Raw genomic sequence first — 18,839 nt, forward strand, 5'->3', positions numbered from 1 at the left:
GGGTTAATATTTTAATGCCATTTCCTTAGAGCATGAAAAATCTTGTGCTTGACAAAAATTAAAAAAATGAAAAATGATCATAAATTATACAGTTGATCCACTGAAGAGGCAGGATTGCTATATACCTTAATTCAGACACAAAGGTTAAAGGCAAAACAGTAAAGTAGAAAATTGTCATTCCATACTAGTTAAGGCAAGTATAAAGTATAAAAGATCATAACAATTTTTCAAGGAACAATTTTCTCTATTTTGGCCTCTTACACAATGTAGTTTGTCAAGTCTTAAGAGCTAAAGATATCCACTTTTCATCATATTAGGAAGGAAAGATTCTGGTGTGAACAGCCTAGGTGACAACTCTTCAAGATAGTTTTTAGTTATTGAGGTAACAGGCAACGTTTGTATGAGAAAAAAAATCTATATTAGGTGGCATAACATCTGAACTTTTCTATCTGCTGTAGCATCTTAAAACTAAACCTTTAGGAATCAGGCCTACTACATATTAACATACAATGTTTAAGAATTTGCCTTAGTAACATAATAATGTCCCCCAAACCAGAAACAAGCCTAAATCTCCTGGATCAAAAACCAAGAGAAATTTTATTATGTGCGGCTCAGTCCATAAGTCTAAGTCTAAAGTGTAGGTCGTCCAATTACAATTTTTAGAGTCATCCACCATTCAGAGTGCCTCGCTGACACTCTATGCTCTGATCTGGGAAAAAAAAAGAACAAGCAGATGGATGGCCACATTTAGAAAGGCTTTAAAAATAAGTCCACAGTTTTTAATTATGCGAGAGAATATTTTCGGGTATTTGATTTTGTTGCTCTTCTTTGGTATATTTTCAATATTAGACGTGGACCCTAAATAAAAAGAATATCACAGAGCTTTTGCCCTCTTATGCATTTCAGTTTTAACATTAATGTACAAAAGAAATATGAGTACATTTTCATGGATAATAATGTAATTTTATTGTGTGCAGCCTTTTTCACAGCAAGTATTAGATTTTCCATGAGAAATAAGTTAAGATTTAAAAAGATCAAGTTATTGTTCAGGAGATACATTGGGCAATAGAAAAAGCTGAAGAGAGTTTTTGTCTGAAAAACAGAATAGTCTGGGGGGGGAAAAAAAAAAAAGATATGAGAAAAGTACCACAAGGTTGTTAAGACCAAAACAGCTTTGGGGACCAGAGTGAAGTTGAATGAGTATAGGGGAGAGAAGGGCCAGGCGATTGTCTCAGAATGGAGAGTAGGATTTCTTGTGGATGTACAGGATATCTGTTTGAAAATAATAATCTTCGAATTTTCTTCTGTATCGCTAGAGCTCTTGGTTTTTCCAGCTATCTATAGTTTTATTATGCAGCATAGTATTTTTTTATTTAGCACAGAGTCCATTTGGACTAGAGAACTAGAATTTTGTTCCTGGCCAGCAAAGTCGTACCTCAGGTACTCAGTGGGAAACAATTGAAAGGCTGATGCAGAGTACATTCAAAGTTTGTTTTTTTATTAAAAAAAAAAAAAGTTTTATTACCCTGTGGTGGTTTTCTTATTGAATAGATTCTTAGAGGAAAAATAAGTACTGTGAGTATACTGGTCTGCTGCAGAATTGGAATTTCGGCCCATATTTAGTTAAGAGAGACCCAAAGGGTCACTTAAAATAAAAATTACTGGACAAAACAGACTACTGAAGAGCCACCTCCTCACGGTCGAGTTGAAGTACACGCACGGCACTTGGGAGCAGCTGTCCTAAAATGCTTCTGCACAGCACCCACTCTTCTTCTGGAGTTTCTGAACTCTTCTGTTCTGCATCAGCCTCAGCTCTCTAAATAGCCATTTGTGATGTGAACCCGCCGCTTTGGGTGAGGTGGGCAGTAAAGGAGGCAAAGCCCCCAGTACTTATTAGAAACGAGAGAAGATAAACATTTCCTTAGGATTTGCTTCAGTGTTCCAATTGACAAGTGTGCCAAAAGACTGACAATCTTGTATGTTGGACTGGAAAGGAACCTTAATACAAGATTCAAAATTCTCTAATACAAGATACAAAAACTTGCAAAAGTCATCAGTCTAGTTCAGTTAAAACTCATAACTGTTTGGGATTCTCTGACTGGACTTTAGACAGAAAAAACAAACCCAAATAGACAAGCATAATTTAAGTGTGGCACGAAGTTGAGAATCATGGGCCTGGAACACAAAGATAAATACATTACTGAGGCGTAGTCCCCTGGCCCTGAGGTATGCAGGCAAAGAGGTCACACTTTATTGTGAGACGAGATGTCAAAGTGGGTGCAGGGCTCCCAGAAAATATTTACCAGAGGAATGTGGTGATTCATTTATGTCCAGAAATTCCAAGTATATAAGATATAAGAAGGACCAAATTATATAATGTATATGATTCAATTAAAAATTCTGAGCCCACTTATATTATCCAGATTACAAGAGTAAAAAATCAAATTACATTCATATGAAACTTTTATAAAAAGAAATCAAATCTATTTTTATGAAATTTTATAGTGCAATTATTTTTGAATGGATCTTTTCTTAGGTCACAGTATTTATAATTCCATTTACATCTGTATAAGTTTTCAAATCAAAACACAAAAGGCAGTCAATATAAATCGAAATTTTCATTTGCAAAACTCCCTTCAGTTTCCAGGTCAGTGACACATGGCGATGTCGACTTGTCTTCCAGACATGGACAGCTACCAAAGAGCCCAGTTTACGAAGCATGCAGGCCTCTGCTCATTAGGAACGCTTTTTGGTTTGGCTCACGTTTCAAGAAATTCTGGAGCATGTCCATGCCGTCCAGAGATCCCCCAGGTTTCAGGATTAGGTTTCTGTATTTCATTCCAACCTAATAAAATAAAACATCATGCCTAATAATTCACAGTTATAACAATTTTCCAGATCTCTAGATGCAAAAGAGAAAGGGGTAAGGGTGAAGAAAAAGGGAATTTAGCTCTACTCTGTCTGGATGTTCGCTTTCACTGGGACTACAGCTCTGCAGTATTTATTTATGTTGGTAGCTAAGAGATCCAGAACTTATACCTCACCTTCTACACCTCCCTTTATTTCTGTCTTGTCTCCTTTGATGGAGCAGTGAATAGAGAAGGCGAATAAATAGACAAAAAATAGCCAAATGGTACGCATGACAGCTTCCTATTTATTACCCCTTCTGAAATGCGATTTCAAAAGAGTTAGCAAAGCAAGTGTTCAAGAAGGCTATAAACAGGGATTCTGTGTACTTGGAAACAGTGATGTGGCTACTTCCAAAGTGGCTTCTGATCTGTTTTTATGAGGGGTTCATAAAAAACCCCTATTCTTTACGGGGGTTCGGGAATAGGACGATAACACATGTCCCATGGTGTAGGATAAGATATTTCTGTGGGTCCAGTGCTGGGAGTGAGGACCTTTGTAAAGTGTTTTTTTGTGGACCAGATCTGTAATTTTAAAACATATCATAGTTTCCCTGCTTTTATTTACATAAACACATGAGAAGATAAAGTGGGGAAAAAAAGAATTGTAATTCAGTATCAATGTCATATGATATTTTCACTTCCTTTTCACCATTCTTTTAGGGTAGCAAGGCAAGACAATTAATTCATTGAAGCACAATTCTAAATATTCACATAAAATGAATAGTTCACAGAGAAATACCCTTAAATTTATATCCATTATATCATTTGATTAATATGACTAAATAGCCTTTTTCAGTACAAGAAAGGTAGAGAATTTCCAAAAAGAAAAGTAATCTAACTTTTGACTCATAATAATGATTCTGCTTGGTACAACTATCAGAGGTAAGTCTAGTCAAACTGTTAAGGAAAATAAAATGTGGGTGAATGAAATCTATCAAGTTACATAAAAACTATTTAATGTCTTACGGGGTCATAACATCAAAACTTTTGGGGTTGTCTTTTGATTATAAATATAAATTATCCACAACTTATTAATCATCTACAATCTAACATCCAGCTTTACAGTCTGGGCCCTAATCAGGAATAAATAATTAGTTAAATTAAGTTACCTTCTCATAAACTCCAGGAAAACACTGACCAATAGTAACACTGAGCCACACATATAACTTTAAATTTTCTTATAATCACATTTTAAAAGGTAGGAAAAAAGGTGAAATTAATTTTAATATTTTATGTAAGCCAGTATATCTGTAATCCACATGTATCAATATAAACAACTTTTGGGATTTATTTTTTGTTGCAAGTCTCAAAATCTAGTGTGTTTTTTACATTTATAGCACATCTCAATTCTTCAGTTTCACTAGCCACATTTCAAGTGCTCAAGGAAAGACCTCACTCTCTGGGCATAGTGGTATAGAAAGAACTTAGAAAACGTGAGTTAAATTTATGTACAGAGTCATAAAAATATTTTAATCCTTTTATTATGGAAAACATTTAAATATATACTAATAGAAAACAGTATAATGAACCCTCATGAACCATTCATCCAAACTCAATAATTGTGATGTATCTGCAGAAATTCTTAATGCTCACAATCTGAGAATTTTTTATTTATTAAAAAGAATTTCATTACACAAATATAGGAACATTCATGAAAATCTAAATAAAATAAAAAATAAATCGCTCAAAATGCTGACATCTGACAAACTAATCTCATCTTGTCCAGAGAACTGTACTTTGAGGTAATAAAGAAAAGCACGCCTATGAGGAGCTGGCTGCAGGGTGCTGTGGACAGCCAGGTCAGGTCTCCTCTGAATGGTAAAGTCATTGCAGGGCAGGGCACTGTTTAGTCTGACAATATGTGGCTCAATGCAGCTCTAGTCCTGCCCTGCTCAGAGCTCCAAACAAGTTGATTCAATTTCCTGAATTATAGAGCAATGGTCTTTTAATAGTTTCATTTCCTTTGCAATGAAGTTTCGAGAAGAGTTTAAGAGTCATTTTGGTAATAGGATCTTGTGTTTCTTTGAAAAAAAAAAAAAAAAAAAAAGTTAAGTGAATTTTTGTGTTCTAGGAAGGTACCAGGCTCTGTGGGTGAGAGAACGTGGCCTGGGAGACATAACGCCACAGGTGAAAAGAGTCTTTGCCATAAGTTGTTCTACTTTGTTTATGTAGTAAAGAAACTTTAACTATGAGGAAAGCAGCAATAGAAGCTCTAAGACAATTACTAAAACTTTCATGCTAAAAAAATCCTTCAGGAGGATCCACGCATAGGAGGTTCCTGTTACTTATTCTATGAAGGAAAATCACCAATAGTCACCGCTGTGGTTTTCCAGCATGGAAAATTAGAGTGTATCTTTTGGCAACAGTGTAAGTCTTCTGTAAAGCGAAATCAGGAGTTTATTGTAAGAGTCAGGCCCAGGTTTGCATCTTGGCTTCATCCTCATTATTTGACCTTGGGCCTTGGCTCCTTACCTGTAGAATGGGAATATGCCTAATTCGCTCAGTTTATGGATGATTTCAGCACATTGCCCACTCCCTACTATAACACCTGGCATACCTATAGTGGTATTCAATAAACCTTCGTAGTCATCTATCCCTCCTTTCATTTTCTTTTCTCTCCCACTGCACCCAAGTTCAGTTTCTCCTATACAGTTCAGGTAAACAAATGGATTCCTGGTCTGGTATTTCTTTAAAGTGAGTCCTGTCTCCTAATAAAGCTAAAAAAAAAAAAAAAAGCACTTCCTCTCTACTACAAGTATGAAATAGAATGTATAATGCAGTAGGAATATTAAATAGAAGAGATTTAGATAAAATGAGAAGACACTCATTTTAACTAAGATATGTGCCCTTTTTTTTGAGGTAATATTTTCAGGCCAATCATAACTATCTGAATGAAGGATGTCCATCACCTATCAGTGATAAGAACATATAAATGGAAAACAGACTGGGTCTCCCACTATCTCTGGCATCTCTGAAGCAGCACAGGCAAACTCTCACTGCCTTCCAATCCTCTCTCCCTCCTTCTCATAGTGACTGACTCTGGAGAGTGGAGCCAGAGCCACCTCTTTCCTGTACTGAGTAAAGGGCATCAGGGGAGAGAGCATCCACTCAAGGATGATGATCAGGTACCTCACAGGTTCACCAGCCTGCATTCAAAGTAGACTTTGAAACCTTTCCTTCCACAGCCCATCTGTAAACTCCTTTCCAACAGCACACCCTTTGTTTTCTATGAGGGTGGGGAAATCGTAGGTGGATAAAGAACACCTTTGACAACAACAAAGAAGGAGAAAGAGAGTGAAAGAGGGGTGCTGGTTGTCAGGGAGATGAAAACAAGAACAGTGGTAGGAATCTTTGCTTAATTAGAAAGAGCCCTTCTGGAAACCTTAAACAAAGTTTCAATTTGTTAGGACAGAGAGATAAATATTTATTTATTTAAGTGGAGGGAAGAGATAAGGAGAAAAAAGTACCCTGAGTAAGTAGTACACACTGGGGGGCAGAGAAATGAAAAAGATGGGAGAAACTACCGGTTAGGTCCAACGAGGTACTCATTTCTAACAGTAATGATTAAATGTATCAGTTCTGAAGCAGAGGACAAACACAAAGATGAACAAAATAGTTCCTATTACAAGGGCCTTATGATCTAAGAGGTGAGATAAGAAAATAGACAGTTAACAAGGCAGATTATTAGGGCTCCAAGAGTAAGAACACAAAGGAAGAAAAACTGCTTTCAGCTGGTTGGGATTCAAGACTCAGAAGGGCTGGCCTTGTAAATATTCAAGAAGTAGTCTGGAAGTCAATTTTATTTCCTTTCTTTGTCCTTTAAATCAGGCAAAATCTAAGTCTGTTAGAAAAGGTTGAAGTGTAAGAAAAATCAGCTTTGGGGGAGGAGATCAGGAGAGTTGGAGCAGAAGTTAATCCATTTGTAAAGCCGGTCAGGAGAGGAAATTTCATATTCTCCCTTAGCAACACATTACAGCAACGCATTAGAGCAGGAATCGGGCCTACGAGTCTGAAAGCACTGGAATACTCAGCTTTATACTACACATTTTCTGCCAGCTAACTTTTTTCATGTTTAACCAAGATTCTTCAAATTTCTGTGTCTGTTATTGCAAGTAAGATTTAGCATGTAAGATCTCTATGGTACTATGCATTAAAATAGAATATTTACATGCTTTATCTTGACTTTCTCAGTATTCCTTTCAGCAGTGATACTTACTAGGTTGTATTTCTTCTTCGTTGATTGAAAAAACAAAGCTTTTTCAAAAGAGAAGGAAGATAATGCTAGCTTAACAATATAATTATCTTTTAATCCACAATGTCTATTACCTTTTAGGAAATTTTCCCACAATGAAGTTGCCTTATAAAAAGAAATGGCCTTAGTTAAATGCCCCCAGTTTTTCAACCCTATGATTAGCTGCTGAATTTTGAAACTGGATTTGGTGATGTTAAAGATATCCTTAAAGAAGTCTTAGAGCTTGCTCGAAAGTATTTATCCCAAACAGTTCCTTTCCACAGTTATTTTTAAGAGATCTGTTGGAGAAGTAAAAAATATGTCTGATAATGAGACTTCTCCATATTCCACTAGAAACCAAGACTTTAGATAATATTTAACAAATGAATTAAATATTTCGGGTGTTATATCTACTTACTATAAAGAATTTTAAAAATTACAGATAAAAACAGAGGTAGCAAACTTTTAGGCCATTATAGGAAAGTGGCCAGTTCTAACACTTTGACAGGAGCCCTCAAAACAGAATGGAAAAAATGGTACCACAAAATATTCCACTGCTACCATCTGATATTCAGAAGACTATAGGTTTATATTTGATCCTTCCTATTATTGTTTTCCCAGGGAGTCGTGCACCTTATACAGTTCTGCTTGCTAAGAACAATATGGTTCTCAGAGCAGACTCTGGGCTTTGCAAGATGGCAAGAGGTCACGGAGAGAAGATCTGGAGATGTTCTTTCGTTGATACCAATGACCGAGACCAATAATATCAACAATACAATTTCAGCCCCTTGCCTCTCTAGAGCTTGGGGACTAAGAATAGGAGGCACTGACCACCAAAAGGCCATCCCACTATCCTTGCAAAATGATCCAAATTACAGACTAAGGAGAGTGAGGGCCTTGAAACAGTGAAGTCTACATGATATATTATAATTGCTATGATTCCCTTGACTTCAGATCAGTATTTGAACTGAAGTCATAAAAATTCTTTCTCTTCATCACAACATAAAAATTCTTTTTCTTTATGCCATAAAAATTTATACCATAAAAATTCTTTCTCTTCATCAAACATAGTTGTGATAATGACCTGTTTTTCGTAGAATAGGATTATTATTCTATGCCTCTCAAAAATTCTACCATGAATTTTATAAATCGGGTATTATTATAGTGAAAACATGTATAAACAAACAAACAAACAAAAATACACCATAGGAGGGAATGAAATGGCTGTTTCAAAAGTTGTTCCGGTATCTGCCGTAAAAGAGTGTGAAGGTGGGGTGCAAAGGAAATCTCCTTGGCCACTGGAGCCACACACATTATTGTTGTGCCAGCAGGGGAGCAATAAATGACATGATATCCCACATATTTGATAGAAAAGAAAAAAGAATGGATTAAAGCCAGCTTCATGGGATAAGACAAGTAATAATATATAGCACTATTGGATCTAGAATGTTAGCAAAACGTGTGTGTATGTGTTTTAACACCTACAGTTCTAGGCGGTCTCCCATCCAAGTACTAACCAGGTCCAACTCTGCTTAGCTTCTGAGATCAGACAGGATTGGGCATGTTCAGGGTGGCCAGGCTGCAGACAAAACTGAAGTGTTTTTAACATTACAAGTAAACAAGTCCGAGTTGTTGGTAGTCTTGCTTTCTCCAAGTTCGACCCAACCCCTTTGTTTAAATTAAGAGTAACCTGGCTACCTCCCAAGCTGTGAAGCTTGAGAATAGGAGGAAGTACATAGAAACATAAAGGGCAAGATTGCTTCTGCTGGACTTGCAAGTTCCTTGAGATCCACTGGGATCAGTGTTTTGTGCTTTGGCTGTTACCTTGACAGCTGGAAGAGGAGATGAATAAGGAAGCTTAATTGAAAGAGGTATTGTAGCACTTATGCCAGGAAGCCTTACCAACTCATAAGAGCCAGGAAGAGGTTAGAGTTGTGCCTCTACATATCTAGACCTTGTGCTTCTTTAAACATTGTTTTCTAATTTCTATAATAATCCATATTCTATGGAAAAATAAGAAAAAGCTCCAAAAAAGTACACAAAAATATTTAATCACTCATATATTTACCACCCGAAGATAACAATTGACATTTTGATATACTTTTTTTCCTAAACATATGTTCTAAAATAAAAATGTGCTTCCTATGATATAAAAAAATTTATAATCTCATTTTTTTCACTTTGTATAATAGCTATATTAAACATTTCAGACATAAGAAAAGCTTACTGAAGCCTTTCCTCCAAGTCAGAGTCCACTATTCTGTTCACAGGATGGAAAGATCACTTTTGATTGGGATGATTTGGAAGATTTCATAAATAAGTGGCCGAGAGGAGTTTTTAAGCATGGTAGGATTTTTGAGAGGCATAGACAAAGAAGGTATACATTTTTGGTGGAAGAAATAGAATAAATTTGTGAAGGTGGAAAAACCTACAGGAACACAGAAATTTGGCTGACTTGCAGGGAGTTCTGGGAGGTGAGGAAGGAATCTTATTGCCAACCTCAGGGCTGTGAGCAAAGACAGGAATAACAAGAAGCAAAAAGTAAAAAAAAAAAAAAAAAAAAAAAAAAAGGCAACCGGGTCATCGACGGTAATTTTGGAGCGAGGAAAACTTTCCAGTTTAGTCAATGGAGGCAAAATGCAGGAAAGAGAGGTTTGCAAAGATTGTTTGTCACACTAAGAAATCAGACTGTGAAAGGAAGAACACTTCAGTAGTGGCACTGAGGTTATTGGGGTCAATGGCAATAATCCATTTTTTTCCCATGATTGCAATCCAGGAAGGCTTGGTATTAGAGACATCTCTTTGGAGACAGGAGGAAAGAAGATAAGCATTGACGTATAGAAAGAATAAGAAAGACAAAAGTACTTGCTCTCAATGATCTTAATTTTCCTAGTAGAGGGGAGAGATCATCTGTTCAGAGCAGAGAGAAGTGGTGATGACTGGGGGGAACTAACAAGGAAAGTGGAGCATGACTGCAGGGTAGCACTGGGTGTCCAGTTCAGGTTGGACAGCATGACTTTGTAGTTGGGCATGTAAATGGAGTCATACCGTTGCTCACAGAACACTCTGAATCCCAAGGGCACCATCTCTAAATTACATGGTGGAGGAATCCAGGGCTGGACATTGGCTGAAGGTCATGCAGAAGTCAGGATATCATGAGAACAGTGGTTGACCATTTAAATGACTTGGCCGGAGAACGGAAGGAGGCTTAAAGGGGCCCGAGTAGAGTGGGATGGAAGCTGGAATGATAGAATGTGGGTATCCTGGTCGTGTTTTGTTTTGTTTTGATTTTTTTGTGGTTGGGGGGAGGGATGGTAGCTTAAATTACATCAATGTACTTCAATACGTATGTATAAGGCACTATGCAATCCAAAAACATAAAGTTGGAGAAACAAATCAGTTGGTTGAAATAAGCACAGAGAGTCTGATTTTGATAATTTGTTCTAATTTCTGAGTCAAACGGAATGAAAAACACACTGTAAAATGTATCAGCCCTAGAAAACAATCTGACAGCTGAGTCTTCAACAAGAGTAGAGACTGGGGGACTGTAACTCAGGAAGATTTGGCTGGCAGCCACCTGGCAGTCAGTTCGCTGTACACGGAAAGGAACGGCTCAGGTTAATGAAGCAGCTTAAATTACTTAAAGGCATTTAGGTTATAAACTATGCAGTAGGTTGGGTATACCAGAAAAAGGGTGCCTCTCACAGAAAATGTATAAGGAAAGCGTGTAGAGAAAATCAAAACAAACAATTTATATCAGGAAGGAGCTTAGCTTGCTTTCTCAATATCCTATAAAACTAAAATGTTGTATGGCACATGTCAAAACTAGCAGCCCTTAATGCTCAAATGTATAAACAAAGCTTTGAATTTGAATTATGCAATATATCGGAATGTTAATAAGCAAGAAAATGCAGTACTTTTTTTTTTAACTTACAAAGTTAATCACTGTACACTGCAACTTGATGTGTAATGATTTCAGAAGATGCAAGACTTTAAAGTTTAAAGCTGTTACCAAATCTCTTACTCTAAATCTAGGTGTAATAAATAGGAGTTAAAGGGTAGGGAAGAACTACAAAATTAACAAAAGGTGAAAAAAAAAATACAATACCTCTGGATTCATTATCCCTTCCTTTTTAAAACAGCTGTAAAACATGTCCATGGAAAATACTTCACTCCAAAGATATCCATAATATTGGCCATCATATCCCCCTGCCAAATGTCCAAAAGTAGCTGGCATATTTGTGCCTTTAAAGAAAGATACATGTCAATCAATGAGATGGCAAAAGTTAATTACCAGATTATCAGCTAGCTAATGTTTCCCCATGGAGAGTCTAGTTGTGGGAGGAGTAGTAGTATTTCACCTGTACTACATGCTGGGCTTCCGTGTGCCCTTGGTCATGATGTTTACAAACTTCTCTCTGGTGATGGCTCAACCTCAGAGCTGGTTTCGGCCTTGAGTTCTGGAATGCTTAACAGCTTCGGAGGCTTTGTCCACACCCATTGATACCTCAGTGTTTCAGAATCCCTCAGTCCTTTCTTCGCCCTTAGACACATGTGCCTTACAAATACTCTAATATTTAAGCCTATTCTTTGTCACACATCTCTGTTTAAATGTGTCACAATGGCATTTATTTTATGTTCATAATTACTTAAAAAGAACTCTTGCCTTGAAAAGCGAAGGTTTACCAATTTAATCTACGTCTGGGGCTACTTTAAAAAGGATTTTGTCAAAGTGGGCCTAGTTCAAAGCTGCTGTAGGATCTACTAGAAAGAGATCACAAAAGGAAATGAGGAGCCTAGATGGACTCCACTGACAATTCTGACGTTTATTGTCTCTATAAATGTGAGTGATTCATTTAAATAACAACTTCCTCGGTGGAAAAAAAAAAACGTCACCTTACCAACTACATATATTTACGACGACATGCTGGCTTCAAATATATAAATATAAATGTAAACACACATGCGTGTGAAGCTATCCACACAACCACATGAATCTCTTAACCATCAGGTTAGAAACTGCTAAGTCAAAATGCCTTAATAGATCTCGGAATCAGAATCAGAAACAAGGCAAAAGTTGTGCTTCTCTCTAAAACTGCCCTTCCTGCCAATTTCTTACTGAAATCATTGGCAAGTTGTGGTGCATATAGGGAAGGAGGAGCCAGGCAAGCGCTGCCAAATGCAAATGGCAAATGGCTTTCTCTACTCCGGGGTGGAGGCCAATTGCTCACGCCTGATTACACTAAAATGCTGCAAAGCTGGAGCCACCTTTCCTTCAAGCACATTTGGACAGGATAACTCATATGGACAGACTACACTTATCTGAAAGTCATGGCCTGATTACACAAATCAGAAATAAAATACATTAGGCAATCTGCATGACAAACTCTTACCTTCTCTGGCAATGTGAGTGTACCCCGTGCTTCATAGTAAAAATGAACTCAAGTCACAGTATTTTACATACCTGGAGTAGCTTCAACACCTAAAATTTCTGTGCAATATTTGGCATATTCACTTGCAGCATCCAGTGATGTGTTGGTATGGAGAGACTGATCAACTTTGCTCAAAACAATCTGGCGTAAAGTCAGAAGACCTAATAACAAGAATGTTTGGGCATGTTTTGTAGAAGAGAACTGTGTGTTCCGATATCACAAGATCATAGATTTCAAAACTGAGTCCTGTAGTACTCGTTACAAAATGGGAACAAGACATCTCCTTTAAGATTTAAAAGGAGATGTATTTTTTTCTTGGACATAATCCCAGGGTTCGGTATTCTAAATATTTAGCGGTCTTCTCATGTTAGCACTTTTGGTGTACTAACATCGTTACAGAGGAAACAGTTCTATAGAAGAAGATGCCCGTAATTCTCTATGAAGTAGTTCTAATTTATTTTCCTTTTCTAAAATTACAAGACATACCTGTGTTGACCAGTCTAGAAGCAACAAGTTTTTCAAGCAGATCATCCATAATAGGTCTTCCATCTTTATAATGTTTTGATAGTCTTCGGAGGGAATCGATGTCCCACACCCAATTTTCAAGCATTTGTGATGGCACCTCTACAAAGTCAGTTTCCACATTTGTTCCACTAAATCGTGCAAAATCAGTCTAGAAAGTAAACAGAGGTCCTTTTTAAAAACGCCAAATGAAAACCAAGTATGTGATGAATTATAATTAAGATTCTTTAAAACTTAATTCATAATCAGAGTCAACTGCTCCTTTGAAGGGTTAGAAAACCTAAAATATAAATAAAAATAAAACATAGCAGCCAAGAAGCATGCAAATAACCACCAAATAGTCTACATTAAAGTAATATTTTATTCTTTTGAATCATAATCAAATTTGGAATAATTATCCAGAAATCATAACTGAAAAAAAACCCAGCCTAAGCTGCTTTTTCCACTGATTTCTAAGGTGACTTTTCTCGATTACTTAATTACCATTAAAATCAAAATCAATTAAAGAGTTAAATTACAACAGTACAGACAGATACCCTTTGTGAGTGCGCCCTATTTCGTATTCTAAACTTTAAATGAGTGGGTCTCAGAGAATGTGTTTGTAGAAAGCCTGAGTTGTGCCTGACACATTGGTAGATGTTTCCTTAAAATAAGAAGCCATTTCACTGGGAGTTAGGGCTGTATATTATTTGGCAAGTAGGGTGAGATAAATGTAGCTAAAGGAAAAAAGAAAGAGAGAATATACACAGTTAAAGCACTCCTCTGTGAATGAAAAGGGGAAGCGGTAATAAAGCAGTGATCGAAAGTAACCTCACAGGGTGATCTGATCAGAAATTTCTAAATGGGCAGGCCATAGTGGGTAGTCATGCCTCAGGCCTATAACTTTCCTAGTAAAAGGTTATCTTTGCTTGAAGCAAGCGCTCTCCATTGTTTTTGTACATGTAAATTAATATCTCTTTGAAATGTTTCTTTTTCAGAACCCTCAGAAGACCACCATCAAGAGAGCACACAATCTTGTTACCTACCATATAATCCAATCATAGAGAATCACCCTCCCCTCTTTTTTTCTTTCTCCCACCTTCATGTAATCTTCCTTACTTCCCTCCTTAATTCCAAACTATAAAAAGAACTGCAGAACTGTCATTTGCCAGAGCATTTGAGATCTTGCTTCCTGGCATATCCTGAATTTGGCTCAACTAAACTCAAATAAACTCTTATAAAAATTCTGTATGGGTTTGGACGTTTCCTACGTCAACACCTTGTAAAAAAAGGATTTAGTCTGAGGGCCTGAGCTAAGAGTTAAGAAAAATTTACTTTTAAGGAAAGTTTAGTAAATTGGTAAATCTGATGTCATAAAGTTCTTAAGCAGAAAGATGGGAATTCATTAGAACAGGCTGGTGTTTTTTAACCTTCATACCATTAAAGAACTTTTGTAAAATTGCTATTGGTAGAGGAAATTTAGCATTTAACCAGCTGGGTCATCTGTCTTTCCTTGAACCTCTGTCCTGTTTCCCTCTTCAGATGCTTTACATCTCAAACTAATCTCCCTGACTTCATCATCCCTGGGGTTCTAAAGGCAAGGAAAAGGAAGAAGGGAGCAGATCGAATGCCAAATCAGCAGCAAATAACTATTCTGCTTTTGGCCCAGGGCAGAGGCACAGATGTCAACGCCATCTCACATTCTGCCTTCCTCTCTTTATGCAAAAAAAATGTTTTGCTTGACTTCCCATTACAATTGTGCTGATTCTAGATATGAAGAGCTGCAAACACTGAAGTGCCAAGGTAAACTAAAATCACTGGGTGCTGGAATTGTGCCGCTGGGGCTTGAGGACATCCCAGTAAAAAATTCTCATCGGGAAAGAGGCAAGGGTTCCAGAAAACTAATATTTTGCCTCTTTTTGGTATATAATCTTCTAAAATAACTCTATCTTACATTTAGATAAAACGAACTTATACAATAATTATAAAAACCAACCTCTGTTGAGACTTTACTATGTCAAGCATTATGCTAGGTCCTTTACATGCATTATCTGATTTAAATTCCAAAACAATTTATGAAGTAAATACTGTAATCTCTATTTTTCAGGTAATGAAAGTGAGGCATACCAAGATTAACAGTAGAACTAGGATTTGAAACCATGTGGTCAGACTCCAAACCCACAATTTTAACTACAAATGCTATAATGCCTATCTTATAGAATAATGAATAAAATAAAATGTTAAATTACAATGTTACAAAATAACTACTCTCGAAGAGATCTAAAGTAGAAAAGTCTTCTATCAAATTCGCCTTTATGTGAAGAGCAAAAGTGTGGTTTCAGTGTGTTTCTGTAGAAATCTGACTTCCTCTATGTACTAGAAGATTTTTCAAAGACCAAACTTGAGGCTGAAGTATAATGGCCAGCCTTTGTAACCATCTATCCCAGATCTGAGATTCTGTAATACTAACTACATAATTTTCTAAAGATTGTAGTTTCTAAGTGAGTAGTAAGGAAGCAAATGAAAGCAAAACTATAGCATCAACTACTACTACATAGTATTTTAACAAAAATATAAATTTTGTCTATCCTGCTTCTGTGAATATTTTTCAGTCAGTATTTGTAGGGGAAAAATTGACCCCACATAACAACAAAATACATGTGTGTGTTTGGTGGTGGTGGTAGTGTTTCAGAACCTAGAAAAACATGAACAAATGAACGACTCATGAGTTAAAAGTGAATAAATTAAGAATTAACACAGTTATGTCATGCAGAGTAGAGAAGAGAGGATCTATTCTATCTAAAGCCATCTTGTAGTGGGGGAGACTGCATAGCAAATGAATGAACAGATCAACAATGTCTTTTAGAGAACAAAAGGAAATGTTTGCAAGGAGTAAAAGCTAAAAATAACTCTACTGCTTACTAATTTCCCGAAAGTCAGTCACACTGTTTCTCTATGTGCCTTTTGGGCAATATCATTTAAATATCTTTCAAATAAGGAGAACAAACAACCTACAAAATTCAAAAGCTCCAATTTCCAGCAAACAAACAAATTTTAAAGAGAAAGGAATCCACAGTCAGCTGTCCCATCTGTGTCTACACAGAAACCATGGGCCAGGCCAGCAGGTCTTAAGATCTAGCAGCCAATGGGACCTGACCTGCAAAACAGCATAGCTACTGAGTTATACTCTTTGTTGATTAGCCAGCAAATACCACTCCCCAGTTTTAAAATGTAAATTCCAAAGAATCTTAAAAAGTACTTTATATATATAGTTTTCAATTGAAGGTGCTGAATATAATAGCGTATGAGCCATAGTAACTATTGATGCTAATATACTTCCCAGATAAAGCACAGTATTATAAAATAAACACAAAATAATCAAATTGATAAATGATTTTGCAGATACTCAACAAGATTTTAGGGCATTATTGCTACAGGAAATATTTTGACAACAAAAGCCTAGAAAACAGTGTAAACTTAGATTCCTGTTAGGTTAGAAGTTCTTGAGAGGATGAAAGTCTAAAACTATGAGATTTTTCTTTATTATCTTTTTAAACAGACAATATACTCCACTATAGATTTTTTAACAGATGATTTGGTGTTACAGAGAGTAACTTCTCAATTCAGTGAGAGCTGGAGCAAAATTATATAAACTAAAGCTCGAAAACTCATGTGAGCTTTTGTTGTATTTAAACACCTAAGTCCTGTGGGCTTTTTCTAATTAAGAGACCAGTTGCTTTTAGTGGTTACACTAAAGTGTTATTTTCATCATAGCAAGTCTCAACTCAAAGAAAAGGCATTTGCTGAAATCAATAAAGTGTATTGCGTTTAGGAAAATGAACAGGCCTCAGGAGAACTGACCTTGGCTGTCTGAGGTGATCCCCTATTGATTTCCTAGCAGCCATTCCATATCCTGACCTGTCTAATATACCCCTAAATCCAGGGATGATGGAAAAGTTTATATAACACGGCATTAAAAAAGGAAAAGTGCTACTGTCTTCTAGGCTTTGCCATAAATAAGGTCATACCTTCAACTTCACATATACCTAGCAATCACTAGAAATAATAATAGTAATAGAACCTGAATAACACTGTTAACATTCTTGTTAATCTTCACAACAGCCCTATAGTTCAACAGATCAGTATCATCACCATCGTTTAAAAGACATATGAAACAACACATAATCTGCAGGAGTCTTGAATGCTGCATCTTAAATTCATAGGTTTATCCTCAAACTGGCTATACCTTCCTCACTACTACTTCTTATATAGAAATTGCTTCTTTTTATATGAAAACAAATAAAAGTACTATTCAAACTCAAATGCTAAGAAAGTTGCATACGTTATTCACCATTGTATCTCCAAAATCCAGCACATACCCAGAAAGTTGTAGGTGGTCAATAGATATTTGTGAAATAAATGAAGTGGGGAGGAAAATGCTTCCATATGTGAAGACCCAACTTTAAACAACTCTAAGAGATTTTCTCTTATTATCATATTTGACCTGACTCCTTGGCTTCCAATCTAATATCACCTTATTACTCTGTCTTCTTTCGTTATTTAATAAATATTTGCATCACTTTACTTAATTATATCATTTTTAATTTAAAAAATTTTACATTTCAAGTCCTCAAACTAAACTCTAAACATTGAAGATACTATCTTTTTTCTTTTAAAACTCATCCTACCATATCTAGTGTAACCCGTCAGACACAACAGATAATAATTCCGCCTCTAACAAATGAACTAAACATTTCTTTCTTTTTAAAAAATACTTTTCTGAGTCCTAAAAAAAATGTAAAAAACACAGTAAGTAAATGAAAAAAACAGCTTGTCCCCAAACACAAATAATGCATAGACCATCACATTTGGCTTATGACTTCAGCATTTATTCTATGTACACATGTGTGTATGTGTTTGTATTATACATAAACAAATAAACACATAAATAAATAAAATAACAAATATGAGATTGCGAAAGAACTCACTTCTAACACTGGTAGTGGACATGATAACAGTGTAGAGGGTTGGGAGTAGGGAACAGAGGCTACAAGGTTGTTGACAAGTGTTCACTGTATTATTAGGGGTGAAACCTAAGAGATCGACTTATACGGAGGGATGTGTGGAACTAGATAAACTTACTTATTTCACACAAGCTTGCATGAGATTAATTTAGAGGGAATGCCTTTCAGAAATGTAGGAGAAAAAAGTCCATCCACCAAATTGAGACCGCATGCATATTACGGTCTCCAGTGCGTGCACTGAGATGAGAGCGCAAAGAGTGGTTACAGGAAACAGAACGGTGACCGGCAGATCCTGGGCAAATCATTTAACCATTCTAAGTCTCAGTTTTTTTCTACTTGGAAATGGAGAAAAAATAATAGTATAATAATAGAAACAGACTGGTAAATATACTTCAGAGTATATTGTAAGAAAAAAATTAACGAATGTAAAGCACTCAGTATATATGATGCCAGGCACATGGAAAGTGCTCAGTACATCTTGGCTGCTATTATTCTTAGCCTTTCCGGTTTGCCTAACTGGGTATGGTTTTGGGTAGTCTGACCAAACTTGTCCTGCTTCCTCCTTGGTGTTAATGCTGATGGTAAACATAGCCAAATTTCTCTTCAAATAATCTCCCATTAATCCCAAAACAGAAAGTCCTCAAATAACATCATTATTTTGTTTAGCATCTTGTTGTAACGTTAATAAAATGCCACAGGAACTTAGCCTTGGTAAAATTGGTTTCATTATACATTGTTTTAC

At 36.3% G+C, this 18,839-nt stretch overlaps 1 protein-coding gene across 5 annotated transcripts in view; it reads right to left on the reverse strand.

Annotated features, from left to right (window-relative positions):
• Positions 1 to 941: 941 nt before the first annotated feature.
• Positions 942 to 18,839, reverse strand: part of NLN (neurolysin) — an 81,413-nt gene continuing 63,515 nt past the window's right edge. For 4 of the 5 annotated variants that reach the window (XM_036225718.1, XM_036225719.1, XM_036225717.1 and 1 more), the window contains 4 exons: positions 13,059 to 13,245; positions 12,605 to 12,733; positions 11,249 to 11,385; positions 942 to 2,845 (listed from right to left, as the gene is read on the reverse strand). In XM_036225718.1, the coding sequence (XP_036081611.1) occupies positions 2,711 to 2,845; positions 11,249 to 11,385; positions 12,605 to 12,733; positions 13,059 to 13,245 (588 nt within the window). In that variant the 3' untranslated portion in view covers positions 942 to 2,710. The remainder of the gene's footprint in view (positions 2,846 to 11,248; positions 11,386 to 12,604; positions 12,734 to 13,058; positions 13,246 to 18,839) is intronic. The other variant, XM_036225720.1, reaches the window with a different exon arrangement.

The sequence above is a fragment of the Rousettus aegyptiacus genome, unplaced genomic scaffold, assembly GCF_014176215.1.
Source record: "Rousettus aegyptiacus isolate mRouAeg1 unplaced genomic scaffold, mRouAeg1.p scaffold_m13_p_8, whole genome shotgun sequence".
NCBI lineage: Eukaryota > Metazoa > Chordata > Mammalia > Chiroptera > Pteropodidae > Rousettus > Rousettus aegyptiacus.